The following is a 16,385-nucleotide window of genomic DNA, read 5'->3' as shown; positions in this document are numbered from 1 at the left end:
TAAGCCTTTCCAGGAATTTGAGTGTGGGCAGGCTGCCAGTGGACACTGGCTATCCAGCCGCTTTAGCAATGTTCCATGTGCGCTAGCTACCAGAGATACCAAAGTCCAGCTGCTGTCCCTGATCTCCTTGTCCCCTTTCCCTTCTCAGGCCGAATTACACACACACACGCACGCACGCACGCACGTGCCTGGGTGACACGCACTCACAAAGCGGGAGCAGAAATCACTGAGTGCTTGCTGCTGTTTTCTGTGTCTTGCAAATCACGATCAATGGCTCCAAAGTTAAATACGAAGGAGCTCTCAGAATCAGAGAAATTACTTGGATCAAAAAGAAAAAAAGGCGTACAAATAATAAATGGTGCGCCCCACCTCAAAGGGCAGGCAGAACGGGAATGTCTTTCTAGGATAGCAGGAGAAGAACAATTTAACCATATCTTGCACCTCTTGCCTTTGAGATACTCTATTTGGTTTGTCCCCTTTCATTTTTCCCCAAGTAAAATCATTCCCTTTCTGTCCTTACTGTTGCTGCTGCTCAAATTATACTGAAAACCTACCATTTTACTTTTTACTCCTAAAGTAGAAGGAGGCTGAGATTTGCTGCGCAGAAAGGCAGGTGACCTGTGTTTCTGCAAATCCAGTCCCATATCTACTGGAGGTCAAAGTCTAAAGTAGGTGGGCTGGAAAAAGTGGGGCAGTCTTAACAGTTCTACTGATGTCTAGTCCCTTGTCTCCATTAAGCTTGCTTTGTTGTCTAGGAGATTTTGGGAAGCCCATTTGTTACCGGTGATGATGAAGAGAGTCATCTGAAAGATTTACAAAGCAAACAAGCAGGCAAAATGCTGTGTTTTCAAGTGTGTGAAAACTTGCCTGTTTTCAGACTGCCTTGAAGTCTCCTGCACCAGGTTGATCAAAAAAGCTTGCTGAGCTCCAGAACTTTTCAGATGACTTTGGGCTCTTTCATGGTTTTGCCTCTCAGTCAGAAACTCCTGATGTAACCTAAATTCAGTGCAAAAGAGTTAGCATTTGGTGGTTTTGAAGGATGTTAGCTCTGGATTTGGAGGCTACTCAGAACTCAGTAGTTTGATCCTGTTTAGCAGAAAAAGCCTTTGCTTCAGCTCCTGCAAAGTAAAAGTCCAGCAAGTTTCATACAGCTTTGTTCTAGTAATTTTGACATGGAAAAGCTGAATCTAAACTCCTCAGACTCTTGGAACAACAAGTTTTGAGAGTCTGGTTTACGCATTATAGCAAAATAGCTTGGCCCTATCCTGTCCCATGTACAAGAGGCTTTAAACCTGCAGCATATTTGGGCCTGGCGTTCTGGGTCATCTTGTTACACAGGCAGAGGGGCCGGTGCTGTGCTTCCAGCCTGCATCCAGATTTTTTCCTCTCAGAGTGCTCCTAGGGTCTGTGTTTTCAGTTCAGGTCCATCTTTGCAAGAAATAAAAGGATGGGCCAGTCCGCCAGCCCTCCAGGTCCAGTCTGAGCTCCCAAGAGAAAGCGGAGGGATACAACGGGAACGTGTAAAACACATCCCACCACAGCGTCTCCATGCGGCTTCCGCTGTCAGGAGCTGCTGATTTATGTGCCAGAGCTCCCTGCCCCAGGGTAGAAGACTACAGTGAGCTAAAGTTAACTAAGGATGACTGCGCAAATGTAAGCTTGGCGGTTTTATTTTTAGTTGAACTTAAAAATCTATAAGTCATATGTAATATAATAATTTTAGCTGTTGCCAAGACACACTGAACAACTGTTAGGAGGAGGGGAAAGACCGGTGCAAATCCCAGCGCTCCCCGCTGCCTGCGGCCGGCAGGGTTTGCTGCGCCGCGGCGGCTGGTGGGGCTCCCTGGCATCACCGTAGCCCCCAAATAAGAAGCTGGCTTGGGATCTTCCAGGTTTTCCAGGAAAAACGTTACGCTGACAGAATTGCTGAGAGACAAGCAGCTGCGTTTCACAGACAAACCGAGGTGGTGCAGGGACTCGGCCCCTCACAGGGCAACTCAATTTTCTGAAACAGAGTTGAGCGGTCACCAGCCCGCGTTGGAGTACGCGGCTCCCTGGCTCTCTCTGAGCTGTGGTTTTGCCTGCAGCGCAGCATGAAAGGCAGAGGAACGCGGGTCTTTCTAACGACCTTTCCCAAGCCTACAAATAATTTGCGTGCTGGTTTCTCAGCTTAGGTCAGGCCCGTGCTAATTCGTGACAGCTGTAGAGCTGTTGAAGGAAGCAACAGCAAACATTGGTCTGTTCGAGTGTCAGTGGTTATTGGTGTTTGGTTGCTGTTTATAAGTTTGTAAACGATGGAATAATTAACTTAAAACACATTGTGTCAGACCATGAGAAGCTTTAGACTTTTCCTGTGGGATTATGGCAGCTTGGAGGACCCTAAATATGAAGAATGCTCTTAAAGCTAGGTTTAATCTTAGTCTACTGTGTGTTCAAAGTGCGATATACGCATGTAAACATGAGGCTTATCGTTCATTAGACCCAAGGCAGGAGCGAAAGAGATCCCCCAAAGGAATGTTACTTGTCCTAAGATCATTACTGCTGCTCAGCGTTCACTTTAAAGTTAGTTGTATCCTATTTCCATCTTCGTTCGTATCCACGACAATTCTTTCTCTCCTTGTTTTTCTTTCATATGATAAATGTTTTCTCGTTAGGCTGCCTAAAATGTGAGATGTGAGATTTCTAAACACCCGTTCTTGCTTATCTTTCAAAAAAAATCAGAAATGGAGATAAAAGGCGATGACTGGATAGGGGGTGGGAAGAGTCTCATTTTCTGTAAAGTTTAATTATGAAAGAAGGCGGAGCAGGAGTTCTTGGTTTCAGACAGGTGGAGAAGGGCTGTCAGTCTGGTTTTGCTTTGGTTTGTTTCTTTTTTGCGTAATGTGATCCAGTTAGAGTATTTTCCTTAGCAGATAATAAAAGAATTAGGAAGACTGTATTCCCAGTATCGAACGGCTGCGGTAACAGGGAGGCAGCCTGTTTTGCTCTAGCACGTTACAAAATCCAGAGCGTTTGTGATCGTCGGGGTTCCTGCCTTGGGTCAGGGAGATCCGGGCACCCTCCTCCAAGCCGTCTTAGCTGGGAGTTTTCAGGGCCAGCGTCAGCTCGCAGGCACGGCGGGCCCCCGCTGAGCCCCCGGGGTTGCAGGGGACGGGGCGTTTTCCAGTGTCAGGCGTTGCCTGCTTGCTCAGGTGTGAGCTATCAATAGCGAGGGGGTTCAAAGCACTGAAAAAACACATTAAAGGTCTGGCTCGGAGCCATCTCTGGCTTTGTGCTGCTGCTGTAAATAGCTCGTCTAGCTGAGGCTTATTGCCAAACTTGTAGATGAAGGGCACGTGTGCCGGTAACAAGCTGTGGCATGAGGGGCGAGCAGAAGGCAACTGCTGCGTTTGCAGCCCTGTCCAGCGTGAAATGAAATCGCTCGGCGGGTGACGCAGAGGTTTAGGAGTTCAGAAGTAGCTCACCTTCCCTCCGTACTACTAATAGCCGCTCGTTGCTAACGTAAATATTTTGGCGGGGGGAGTTCGTCAGGGCTCCCTGCTGCGTCGTGCGTGAGGTCATGCCGTGATGCCGTGCTTTAGGACACGACGCTGTGAAGATAACATCGTCGTTGCAGGGGTAGGAGAGGGAGAGAGCAGCAAAATGAGCCGGATACCTGAGAAACACAGCGGGTTTTCGTGAAGGAGGGAGGAAAGCAAGCCTGCAGGATGCTAGGAAATAAGTGACCGCCGTTAAACATGAAATGTTTTGATCAGAGAGTTTCGCATTTGCCTAAAGTTCTACTTGTCCTCCTGATGCGGTAGCAGGCGCATCCGGGATTTTAGCTGCAAACGGATCCTTGACATGAGAACAGCAATGCAAAACAGGTTTTGTTTTTGCGGAGGTTTTTCTCTTTCTTGGTGGTTGTTTTGAGGTGCTTGCTCGTTTGATTTTGTTCTGCAGTGCTGACGGTGTCGTTTCCCCCACCCTCTCGTTGCAGAATCCAGAGAAGCCGTCGGAAGATCGTGCTCACGGGGAGATGATTCCTCATGAAGTCACTGGATCCCTTTCAGAAATCAAATGTGACTTTCCATTTATCAGACTGAAATCAGAACCAGCCAGACAGTGAAGCAAGCACAGTGGAGGGGGGACGGCGAAAGATGAAATCCAACCAAGAGCGGAGTAATGAATGCCTGCCACCTAAAAAGCGAGAAATCCCTGCCACCAGCCTGCCTTCGGAGGTGAAGCCAGTCCTGCCAAACGAAAACCACCGTGCAGATAACTTAGCATGGCTCCCCAGCACACCCAGCAGCCAAAGCGGCCTGGGAGGAAGGCACAGGCCCGGAGGGACTTCGGTGGAGATGGGTTTACAGCAGGGTTTACACAAGTCACAGTCTGCAGGAGTGGACTATTCCCCACCGAGTGCACCCAGGTCCGTTCCAGCCTCCACAACCCTTCCCACGGTGTACTCGGCTGCGCTGTCCCAGTCAGGGACTCCTGTATCCCCCGTGCAGTACACACACTTGCAACACACTTTCCAGTTCGTTGGGCCCCAGTACAGTGGACCATATGCCGGATTCATCCCCTCACAGTTGATTTCCCCAACAGCCAATTCTGCAACCAGTGCCGTGGCGGCGGCCACAGCTGTTGCAACCACTCCATCCCAGCGCTCCCAGCTGGAGGCTTATTCCACTTTGCTGGCCAGCATGAGCGGCCTAAGCCAACAGGGGCACAAAGTTGAACCGCATCTGGTTAGGACACCTGGACTGATCACTGCAGGGTCTCCTCCACCCACCCAGCAAAACCAGTACGTCCACATTTCCAGCTCTCCCCAGAGCTCAGTTAGAAATGTCTCTCCTCCAACCATCCCAGTCCCTCTGCATCCCCATCAAACAGTGATACCACACACGCTTACCCTTGGCCCTTCCTCCCAAGTGGTGGTACAGTACACCGACTCTGGGGGCCACTTCGTCACACGAGATCCCCTCAAGAAGCCCGAGAGCAGCCGGCTGCAGGCCATGCAGGCCAAGGAGGTACTGAATGGAGAGATAGAGAAGAGCCGGCGGTATGGTATTTCACCTTCTGCCGACATGGGTCTAGTCAAAGCAGGCAATAAACCAGCCCCCCATCATTACGAGACCAGGCACGTAGTCGTCCACTCGAGCCCTGCTGAGTACAGCGCGCGGGATTCCTCAGGTGTCCGAGCCTCTGTCATGGTGGTACCCAACAGCAACACACCTACTGCAGATATGGAGGTACCACAGGCCACCAACCGAGACACCTCTCCCTCTACCCTCAACGACAAGGGAAGCTTGCATTTAGGAAAGCCAGCCCACCGGTCCTATGCTTTATCTCCACAACAGACTATGGGCCACGAGGGGGTGAAAGCAGTTGCCACGCTGTCCCCTCACACTGTCATTCAGACAACCCACAGCGCCTCTGAGCAACTCCCCGTTGGGCTGCCTGCTACGGCCTTCTACGCTGGGACCCAGCCACCGGTAATTGGCTACTTGAGCAGTCAGCAGCAAGCGATTGGGTACCCTGGAAATCTACCACAGCACCTGGTGATCCCTGGCACGCAACCCCTGCTTATACCAGTCGGCAATGCGGATGTCGAACCATCAGGAGTAGCACCTGCAATAGTCACTTCATCTCCGCAGTTTGCAGCAGTGCCTCATACGTTTGTCACTACTGCCATTCCCAAAAGTGAGAATTTCAATGCTGAGTCCCTCACAACCCAGCCCGCCTACCAGGCAACCATGGTGCAGGCCCAAATCCACCTCCCTGTGGTGCAATCCATTGCTTCTCCTGCCACGGCTCCTCCCACGCTGCCTCCTTACTTCATGAAAGGGTCAATCATTCAGTTGGCCAACGGGGAGCTGAAGAAAGTAGAGGACTTAAAAACAGAAGACTTTATACAGAGTGCGGAAATTAGCAATGACCTGAAAATAGACTCCAGCACTGTGGAGAGGATTGAAGACAGCCATAACCCAGGCATTGCTGTGATACAGTTTGCGGTTGGAGAACATCGAGCACAGGTAATAAAACATGGGAGTTCTGGGTAGAGGGACTAGAGTGCACATCTTGGCTTCCTTGGTACAGCTTACCTCATGGCAGTTTGCCAGCAGGTCTCAATTGCTTTGGGTTTGGGGGGGGGGGGGGGTGTTAGTTTTTCATCATTCACACTTGTCCATGAGACTGATACATTCAGCCCAAAAGTCAACCACCCTGCAGTGCCAGTGGAGCCATTAGGGCCATGCTTGTGGTAAATGTAGCCTCCTGGATGTGGTAGTAGGTCTTCCTTGGGGACGAGGCTGCCCTCTGTTCTTGTACCCAGGTTGAACTGCTGCAAGGTTGTGTTGAGTGCACTTCGCAGTCCCTACACTGCAGCCACAGGAGCTGTTTACATCGTCACTTGAAATGGTTCACTCAGCAAACCTCAATCATACTGCAGTACTTCAGGCAATATCGCTATTTCTTGCCTGTACTGTGACAGCACCTCGAGGCCCCAGCCTGTCTCCGTTCAGCACTGTAGAAACACACAATAGAAAAAAAGATTATGCAAAAACAGTCTGAGATGAAGGTGGAAACTGAGACAGGGGGCAATAAAGAGGTTTGTGATTGGTCACTTAGCGTGTCATTGCCAGAGCCAAGACTATGAGACAGATCTTCAAGTCTACCACCCATTGGCCTATGTGAAGGTCTTCAGTGCCTGATTAGGATTTTGCATTTTGGTATAAATCCCAATGTGCTTTACAGCTAAAGAATCCAGGAAAAAATAAATTAAAGGAAGAATTAAATGATCTTAGTGTTCTTTCTTCAAATATGGAATAACTTGATTTAGGCAGTAGGGTAGGATGCATTTTGCTTTCTAATTGATGACTTTTACCTTCTTCTCCAGAAAGCTTGGATTAAGTCCAACTCAAATCCTGCCCTTGAGAGATAGGTAGGCCACAAGGTTGTGAATTTCCATGGCTTGAAAACTTGGAGTTGTCTTGGAACGCTTTCACTCATATGTGTAAGTTACTGAGACACACTACACAGAGTTTTATTCAGGTTTCTGTTAGGTTTAAACACTGCATAGCTCACACACTGTATGTTCAGGGGAAATTTAAAAAGAAAAAAAGTATCAAGATGGCTAGGCATCATGTGTTTCTGAACTTTGTTTCTCACTGGTTTGCAATGTAGGAAAAAAAAAGTGCTGTAACTTTCCAAAGATTTTTTTTAGACCAAGAATGTACTTAAAAACATTATCTTGATACTGTCCCTTATCTCATCAATTTAGATTCTGCTCTGTTAAGACTGGAAATAGATTAGCTACACTAGATAGCAGTTTGGTTCATAAAGGTACTCATTTTAAATAATCTTGTTACAAATGGCTTTGGTTTGGTTTGAAACAGGAGCACTGCAAACTTCAGCTCTGTAGAACCAGAAAGAGAGAGAGAAACTAGAAATGGATTGATTTAGTAAAGCCCCTTTGACTGACTGGTTTGGAGAAGAAAACAAAGAGCAGCAGTACTGAGAAGCAATTTACACTGAAAAAATGTCTTTCACTCATGGCAATCTGTGACTCATCCTTCCCAAGTTGCAAACACAGGGTAAATTCCTATATGCATGGCCTTTCTTCAGTCAGGTGTGCAGATTCCCTTTGTGGTTGTGATCATACAAGTATGCACCTCTACACAAGTTGGGCCTCTGTTGTTTTTAGTAATGCTATAAGGATGCAAATTTTTTTTCTACTGTTCAGCTGTATTTTAGTGCTCTTACTGAGAGCTATGCATCTCAGGCTTCTTGAATAGAGGAACTATCCTTGGATCAGAACTAGTTACTATAATTTGCCCCAGTGCCTTGCATAATGAGATCTCAAAAGTAGTAATCTCCCATCTGTAATTTTCATCTTGCTTTCATTTCTCTCTCTGCAGTCAGACCACCAGTCTCTGCACCAGCAGAAGAGGTACAAATTAGTAGGTAGCATTTGTGTCATGTCTTGTTCACAGATCTGTCAACACAGGCAATGTGTTGTAGTACTGCACGCTGGGAAAAGCTCCTTTGCAGAGGGGAGAGTGCCATCGTCTGGTAGAGAGCATGCTGGGTTTGAAGCTGTTAAAAAAAAAGCTACGGCAAAAGCTACACCACTCTCATCCAGCAAAGTGTCACCTTATCAAGAAGCCTATCAGAAGCAGGCTGACATCATCGCAGCTAAAATACTCCCCAGCTGTGTTTCCCACAGGGGATGCTTCCAGAATGGAGTGAGAGTCACGTAGAGATATGATTAGAATGAGGGTTTAATTTAGGTTTCCTGCAGATTCCAGGACTTGGGTCTCTTCCCAGATCAGCTGTGTCTCTGCATAGCAGTGACTGCTGTGCCGATTTTCCCTTGCCTGGTTAGAGAGAGAGAGCATTTCTGTGTGTCTGAAGTCTCCAGTGACCTCACCCTCAGCCTAACGTGGATATATGGAAGCATTTAGCCTTATTAGCAGGCATGCAATAGTCATTACTTATTAGAAAATTGCCTGTGAAGAGAGCTTTGGCTTCTCATTGAAAGAACAGCATTCAGTCTTGCTGTTTAGAATAGTGATACTGTGATGCTGCTTACTTAAATATGTATTGACTCCAGAGTACAGTGGGAATGTAGGTGCATGCGTAGTTCGGCTTTGCAAAATATTTTGTTATAGTTAACTTTCACTCTCTTATGTACTTATGGGAAGAGGGAGCTTTTATAACAGTATTGTTAGAATGTAGATTATAAAGGATAAGTACCACACAAAAATACCATCGTTACCATTAGCTTCTGTTCACTTTATAGACTCCTCCCAATGATCTCTGGGAACTCATTATAATATTGATGAATTTGTATTTTCAGACTCTGTACAAACATTAGCTAATTCTCACATCAATTACAGGGAAGAGGTAGGAGTTTATTTTTAGCTAGGCATGTACAACTGTAATATAAACAGGGAGGCACTATATAGCTGCTGCTGTGTCGCATAACTGCAAGCACACAGCTCTCCCTTCCCAGCACCGCACCATTGAGGCAGAAAGAGCTCTTCCTCCTGGCTTCCCCTTGCCTCCCATCACCTTGCACATCCAACCCTGTTCCAGGTACTGAAACCTAGAAGAAAATTAACCCACCTAAAGCTATATGCATTTTCAGCGGAGAACTGACCTTAGCCCATGAGGGATGCTTGGTTTCCATTTGACTGCATCCTTACTGTGGATTAGTAAAAAGTGAAGCAAATATCAAATGGACCAAAACCCAAAGTCTTTACTTTGCTCTATGCGACTTTTAATCCTCTGGATTCAAGTTGCCTGAAAAAAAGACCAGTGGAGCTGTATCTCTTTGTAGTTTAAAATGTTATTCCTGTAATAACACACACATTATCATTTATTTGTCCTTTCTGTTGCTGCCAGGAACAAGCAGAAGGTAGGAATTCACCCGTTAAGGTCAATACACACAGGAGATGCAAAATAAGTTTTCTGAAATGCTCACTTTCACTCCTAAAGTTCAGTTTCCAATTATTGCTGTGGAAAATGTTCTATAATATTTAGGTCCCCCAAAGAAACCTGAAATACAGCTTTAAAAAAAAAAAGATGAAGATCTAGTTTATAACCTTTCTCTTTTTTTAAACAGAATCATAGGCATTAGGAATGGAAAAGACCTATTAGACCATCTAGTATAGTACCCCTGCCAGTTTAGCGTATATTTTTTTAGAGCTTCATCCAGTTTAGCTTTCCATTTATATCTCTGCATGCGCACAAACCAGTCACTTTCTCTTTTGCTCAGCTCTCTGCTTTTCATCATCTTTGGCACTGTTACAGACACAAAAAGGGAGAGTTTGACTCTGTTCGCCGCCACAGATGGAGATCTCTGCCTGCCTTCCACTCATGTGATCTCCGCCGCTTTGTTCCCCGGGCACAGGGGCAGCAACGCTTTGTTCCGGTGAATGACAGGGAAGCTGTATTCTCTGCTCAAATGTGCATTACTGAATTCGGGGAATGCAGCAGGTAGGGACTCCTGTGATGAACGAGCCACCCAGTGGTCCAGCAGAAATGGCTTGCCTTGAGAAATGGAGTTTCCCTGCTGCGGGTTCGCGTAGCTGCAGAGAGCTGTAGCTGCTAACCTTCAAGCACGGGGTTGTTAGAGCGTTAGCATGCTGAAGTGGGGCTGGATGCAGTCACGGTGGGCTGCTGAAGGCCTTACAGCCACTCTCCTGTACCCCAGCCCAGCCCATGCCAGGTAGTCCCTGTGGCAGGAGGTACTGCCTGCAACCCCATCAATCCCTCCAAGCAAATCCACTCTTGTGAAGGCAGATGGTGTTTGGGAGTGGTGGAAATAGTGGCATTAGGAGTCCAAAAATCACTGGATAGGGGAAGTCAGGTGGGACCTGGGCACTGCAGGGTCTTCTGTCTGGGAGTGAAAGGGAAGGAGCACAAAAGAAAGCAATCATATGAACTGCATCCCTTCCATGTAAAAGTTACAATCTCCGTACAGAACAGGGAAGCATTCAGAGGTGAATGCTCTTCCTCAGCAAGATTTTCCCCTCAGTAGACAAAGCTCCACAAGTCTCAGAAGTGTCGTTCCTACTTTTCCAGTGTCAAGAGGAATTTATCCCTTAGTGAAGAAGGCAGGGTCTTTTACCTTCCAAAAACACTGGGATCTTGGACTTTCCCACATGGGGAAGGAGGCAAAGATGTCTCATTGCAGGTCTGGTGGTTCCCTAAAGCTGCTCATACGTTTTTCTGTCAGGGCTGCATGTCATGGTTTTCCCAGGTCCTGGGAAACATATCCTGGATATATTACTCTATCTGAAGAGGGGGGAAGCAAAAATATATATGAAATATAGTTACCTAACCCCTGCCCATTTCCTGTGCTGTTTGGCAGCCCCCACCACTGAGATGTTCCTTCGTCAGAGGAGGGCCCTGACTGCCTTCTTTTATGGTGCAGACTATCCTGTGCTGACTCTCATGATCTTGGTGAATTATGCCATCAAGTAAATTACTGAATCCTTTTGCCTGACCTCTTTCCTCCTGTTGACTTTAATAGAAGATGAAGGTGCCCAGCAGTTACCAGAATCGGGCTCTTATAGACTTGCATGAAAAGAGGCGAATGATATAAAGCAGTGTTATTAGATGTTCTCACCATCTTTATCATCTGTATTCTGAAAAGGGTTTCCTTTTAAAATAGTTAAAATATGTGAGGATGTATTTTAGTAAGAGCCATAATGAACAGGAGAAAAGTTTTACCTGGCTCAGTATCTGGCAATGGCCAGCCGTGAATGCCCTCCCTCTTCTTACCCTGAAGGGCAAAGAAGAGGACAAGCATGTACTTACTGATAGTTGTCAAAACCACTCTTGCAGGATGTAAGAGATTGTGGCTCCTGAACTTCCTAAACCAGAGATCTCATCCTTCTGCTTAAAGCCTTTTGATGGATTTTTATTGCATTTTAATAATATTAGAGAGAAAAGACTTCATTGGATGTTTACATTTATTAAAATACAGTCTGTACTAACTAGTTTTATTAGGCAGCTTTTGCTTTAGTGCTTGTCTGGTGGGTTAGAGCAGCAGGCCGTGAGACTAAAGTTTCTGTGTCGTTCTGCAAAGGCACCGCAGTCTGGGTGACAGGCACAGCACTTCCTGTGCCTCCCATCGTCCCACAGGTGTGCCAGCTCCAGTGTGCATTTCCAGAGCAATCTGGATTGCATTCCCTAAGTACTGAGTTTGCTTGAGAAATAAAATGATAAATTGATGAAGATAACAGCAGATATTCAGTGGCTGCTTTGAAACATTTTGGGTGTTTTCACTTGTTCTTAAAAAGTAGAAATACAAAAGGATCTTTGCAGTAGAGCCCTGGCGTACTTACAGAGACCAGCATTTTGTTTTCTTCCTTTATTGTCTTAAAAAAAGCACAGAAACAAGTTCCAAATCCTTTTCTTTCTCTCATACAGTAATAACAATAAGATGTTGCAGGAGGGAACTTTTAAAAATAAATTTTCATATTTTAATGCAGTAGTCCTCCAGAGAAAAATGATGCAGAGGGGTTTTTATTGAACTCCCACAGTTGAGAGGTCTTTGACTAGCATTGCTTATAGAAAATGGTTACTTTAAAATCGTGATTTAGCTGTATCCAGTATTAGCTAGCTAAAACAGTGCTTGATAATCAGTGAGGGAACCCATTCTGAATTGACAGATGTGTATGAACACTGTGACTGGATCATGAAAATTGTAGCATTTTACCATCTTTATTATTTGACGTTATTCATGATCACCACCACCAGTTCTGAGGTTTGTTTCAAAGACTGACAGTTCAAAGAAGTGTTTTATATGTCATGTAAAAAGAACATGTGGAACCACACAGGTACTTGTGTGTCAGTGAGGATGATGCACGCCAACATATATGATTCACATAGATACAAATAGCGTTTTACAGTGATGGGAAAGTATATTAAAAGAAAAAGAAGGAGCAGGCAGAAAGAAGAGAGGAAGAGGAGAGAAGTAGCAACATCAAAGGAGAAATCTATGTCTGCTGGATGATCCATGTTGAGAGGGACCTATGGCTCTATGTAGAGAACAGTTTCCACTGAAGTCCATAGGTGGTACAGGATACTCACCACTTCTACCAGTCTGTAAGTCTTCCCTTACAGAGGCATGTGATGATGGGGTAGGAGCGCAAACTCCAAGCAGATGTTTTCACAGATCTTTGGGATGTTTCTGCCCAACAACATGAAGTAATGAGATTGTTCGTGTTCCTTAGCCCCACTTGATTTAGTTCAGGGCATAAACCAGGCCTGAAAGACAGATGCATTTACAGTACTGCAGTGCATGTACTTGACTGCTGGCAAACAGTTCTGATCAGAGTAAGTTTAACATGACGGAGGGGAGAGTATCTTGTGCCTCTAAACTGCTCCTTCTGAAATTCCTTATACAGTGGCTTACTACATTGGGTAGGTGGAGTATCAGGAGAACACCTGGAGTATTATTCGTTGGCTTGATCATATAAGTGTGTGGCAGATTTATGGATGTGTTCAGTTTCTTTCAAAAGAATAAACATTTCTATAAACTGCAATTGTCTGCTAGTGCATAGTGTGGGTTGGAACAGACAAAAGTACAGTCAAAATCAGAGAGCTTCCTAGTACTACAGCCTCCATCTCTGTGTTGTGGGTCATCCTTGGTCTAGTATTTCTACAGAAAGTGGATGTGGAACCAATAGGGTCCAAAGTGAGCTACCTTGGGCCCCGTTTGCAGAGCAAGTGTATCCGAGGTTCACAGCCCAAGCAGGAAAAGCATGGTGACACTGAAGTGCTGCTGCTTTGCCCAGTGCCAGACAAGACTTCTCAGGGCACCTCAGTGGTGCAAAACTAGACATTGTCAGGAATTAATATCCCTGCCAGAAAGGAAGGTGTTTCCAGAAAAAGCCTTTGTGATCACCAAGTCCAACTGCTTCTGCAAGATAGGCCGTACAACTTCATTCCAAGCTATTTGAACACAGGAGCATGATGTGTATCTTAAACCTCTTGTGTTCATTAATATTAAAATGTATTTTTAACAATGCAAAGCCACATTTGGTATGACAGCCTTACTCACACCCAAGGGGGAGAGTTTTGCAAGTCTGCTGTGATAGTTCTTTCAAATGAATCCCTGTTTCCTAGAGAGAGAGAAACCCTTTAGACAGCTGGTATGTTCTGTGCATGCCGAATGGCTTAGAAATGAGATGGGCATGTTTTGTAGCACTTTGGTGTTCTTCTGCATTTAGTGTTTACCAAATTCGGGTTAATAACCAGAGCAGGATCCTGCCCAGATTCCATGGTGACCTTGGGAGCAGGACAGTGGATATCTGGCTTGAGCATAGACATCCCCTTAGAATTGCAGATCTCATTGGTGTTACACACAACATTTTAATAACATATGCCAAATTTTAAAAAAAGTGTTAGAATTTCCTGCCATCATTGTGATGTACTAGAAGGACTCATACAGGCTGTGAATTGCACAAGCCCACATCTACTGTCTGAACCTGCAGGCAGACACTGCACAGTGAGCAGCAGGCTACTGACATGCGTAAGGATAAGCAGGTGCTTGAAAATGTTAAGAGCTCTAGGCCCAACATTTGCAATGTCAAGGAAGAGTAAGTAACTCATGCTGGTCTGTTGTCCAGGCTATAACAACCTCCTGTAAGCTGATTAGATACCTTCATAAAAGTATGGATTCTTAAATTAGGGTGAAGTTTGAACTGCCCACAGGAAAAGGAGATAGAAGGGAGAAATTGCAGATGGAGAAGAGGTAGTCCTCTCCCTAATGAGTGGAGATGAACTCAACTGCAGAGCTTAGGCAAGATTGACAGAGAAAGCTGAATAGCAGAAGCGACAAAACTGTGCTTTGGGTGTTTGAGTGGCGTAATCAGAAAAGACACTTTTTGAAGGCAATGGATGAGAAGTAGGCTTTTGGAAAAGTATGCATGAGAAGGGAAGAAGCTACACTGGTAACAGGACTGCTTGGGGAAGATGGATTCATGCCTGCTGCTGTTACAGGCACAACTCCATACATACGCATGGGCTCATACTGTAAATCAACATGTCTTCAAGTGTTTTATACAGGTAAGTATACACTCACATAGACGGAGCTCAGGAAGGAGAGATACCTTCCCGTGGTCAGTTAGGAAACTGGATGTCAGAACCGGGAGGAGATGCCACACCTCTTCCAGCCTCATGGATCTTCCCTGTAGCAGTCCTTTGATTGGAAAGTATCTAAGCTTCAGATTTGGGTGATAGGAGCTAGGTACCACAAGAGCATGACAGTGAACAGAGTTTTTCAGATGCCAAAGTTATGTATCACTGAGCAGCTATTTCAAGGTAAAGAACAATTCCTGTGGAGGTTTTGTGCTAGAAGTGCTGAGCTCAGAGAAACTGTTAACACTCTTTTGACAAGGACAAGCATGAAGCCAGATGCTCAGTGTCCTGATACGACAGAAACCGCGTGGCGCTTTTACGATATACTACTTTGTTCCCCTCTCCAGGCATGACTGCTGTGTGCTGAGCACGGGCGTGAAGGCAAAGAGATGATCTCATGCTCTGTCTCTCCTTCTCTCTCTCTTTCTGCTGTTCCCCTCTCTTCCTGCAGGTCAGCGTGGAGGTCTTGGTAGAATACCCTTTTTTTGTATTTGGACAAGGCTGGTCATCCTGCTGCCCGGAGAGAACCAGCCAGCTCTTTGATTTGCCATGTTCGAAACTCTCGGTGGGGGACGTCTGCATATCGCTTACGCTCAAGAACCTGAAGAACGGCTCTATTAAAAAGGGCCAGCCCATGGATTCAGCTAGTATCTTGCTGAAGCATTCAAAGAATGACAGTCTAGCTGGAAGTAGACACAGGTATGCGGAGCAGGAAAATGGGATTAATCAGGGAAGTGCACAGATGTTAGCTGAGAATGGTGAACTGAAGTTTCCGGACAAAATAGGATTGCCTGCAGCACCTTTGCTCACCAAAACAGAACCCAGCAAGCCCCCGGCAACACGGAAGAGGAGGTGGTCAGCCCCTGAAACACGAAAACTAGAGAAATCAGAAGAGGAACCACCTTTGACTCTTCCCAAGCCTTCTTTTATTCCTCAGGAGGTTAAGATTTGCATTGAAGGTCGATCCAATGTAGGAAAGTAAAAGTTGTTTGGGGAAAGGAAATTAGGCTATCCCTTGTCATTTTTATCCAGATTACTGTACTGTAGACTAAATAACCCAGTATTTACATGTTATCATCTTATTTTAGGTTTATGTTATAACCTTGTTGTTATAGTTGCAGCTGGTATTATGCAGGAGACTGGTGCATATGTTTTTCCACAAGTGTTTGTCAGTGACTAGGTTTGTTGAGAGCTACAGAAGGGGCAGTATCTGCTTCACGCACCCTTAGTGGAAATGAATGTGTTGTCATGGCTCCTGTTTTCTAACACCTCGTGTAGAACAGGGTCCAGCTGTGATTTTGTTTTCTTCTGTTTTTGTTGTTGGGGTTTTTTTGTTCGTTCGTTTTGGTTTTGGTTCCTGTTGTAGTTTTTGGGGGAGGTGAGGAGAAGGGAACTGTAGCAGAGGTGTCCGTCACGCGCGTGTGTGGTGTGTGTGTGTCAGTCCCAAGGCGGGATTGCGACTCTGTGGCAGGCTTGTGAAGAGAGTCTCTCACCCCGGGTGAATGCTAAGAACACAACCCACAGATGTTATCAAAAAGGATCAGACAGTCTCTGACATTTTCACAATAAACCAACTCTTACTCAAGGCTCTACAGTATATATATATATATATATATATATCTGTGTGTGTGTGTATATATATATATATATATTTGTGTGTGTGTATATGTATATATATATTTTCCCCCCATGGGGTCTGACTGCACTGATTTTTATTCATAAAGCAACTGCCACACCAACATTTC

General features: G+C 45.6%; 1 protein-coding gene across 9 annotated transcripts in view; it reads left to right on the top strand.

Annotated features, from left to right (window-relative positions):
* ATXN1 (ataxin 1) overlaps positions 1-15,643 on the top strand; it is a 312,787-nt gene extending 297,144 nt beyond the window's left edge. For all 9 annotated transcript variants that reach the window (XM_062569932.1, XM_062569931.1, XM_062569938.1 and 6 more), the window contains 2 exons: positions 3,980-6,017; positions 15,092-15,643. In XM_062569932.1, coding sequence (XP_062425916.1) covers positions 4,140-6,017; positions 15,092-15,622 — 2,409 coding nt within the window. In that variant the 5' untranslated portion in view covers positions 3,980-4,139 and the 3' untranslated portion in view covers positions 15,623-15,643. The remainder of the gene's footprint in view (positions 1-3,979; positions 6,018-15,091) is intronic.
* Positions 15,644-16,385: the final 742 nt, after the last annotated feature.

This window comes from Rhea pennata, chromosome 2 (genome assembly GCF_028389875.1).
Source record: "Rhea pennata isolate bPtePen1 chromosome 2, bPtePen1.pri, whole genome shotgun sequence".
Classification (NCBI taxonomy): Eukaryota; Metazoa; Chordata; class Aves; order Rheiformes; family Rheidae; genus Rhea; species Rhea pennata.
The sequence above is the reverse complement of the archived record's forward strand: the minus strand, read 5'-3'. Positions and strand labels throughout refer to the sequence as shown.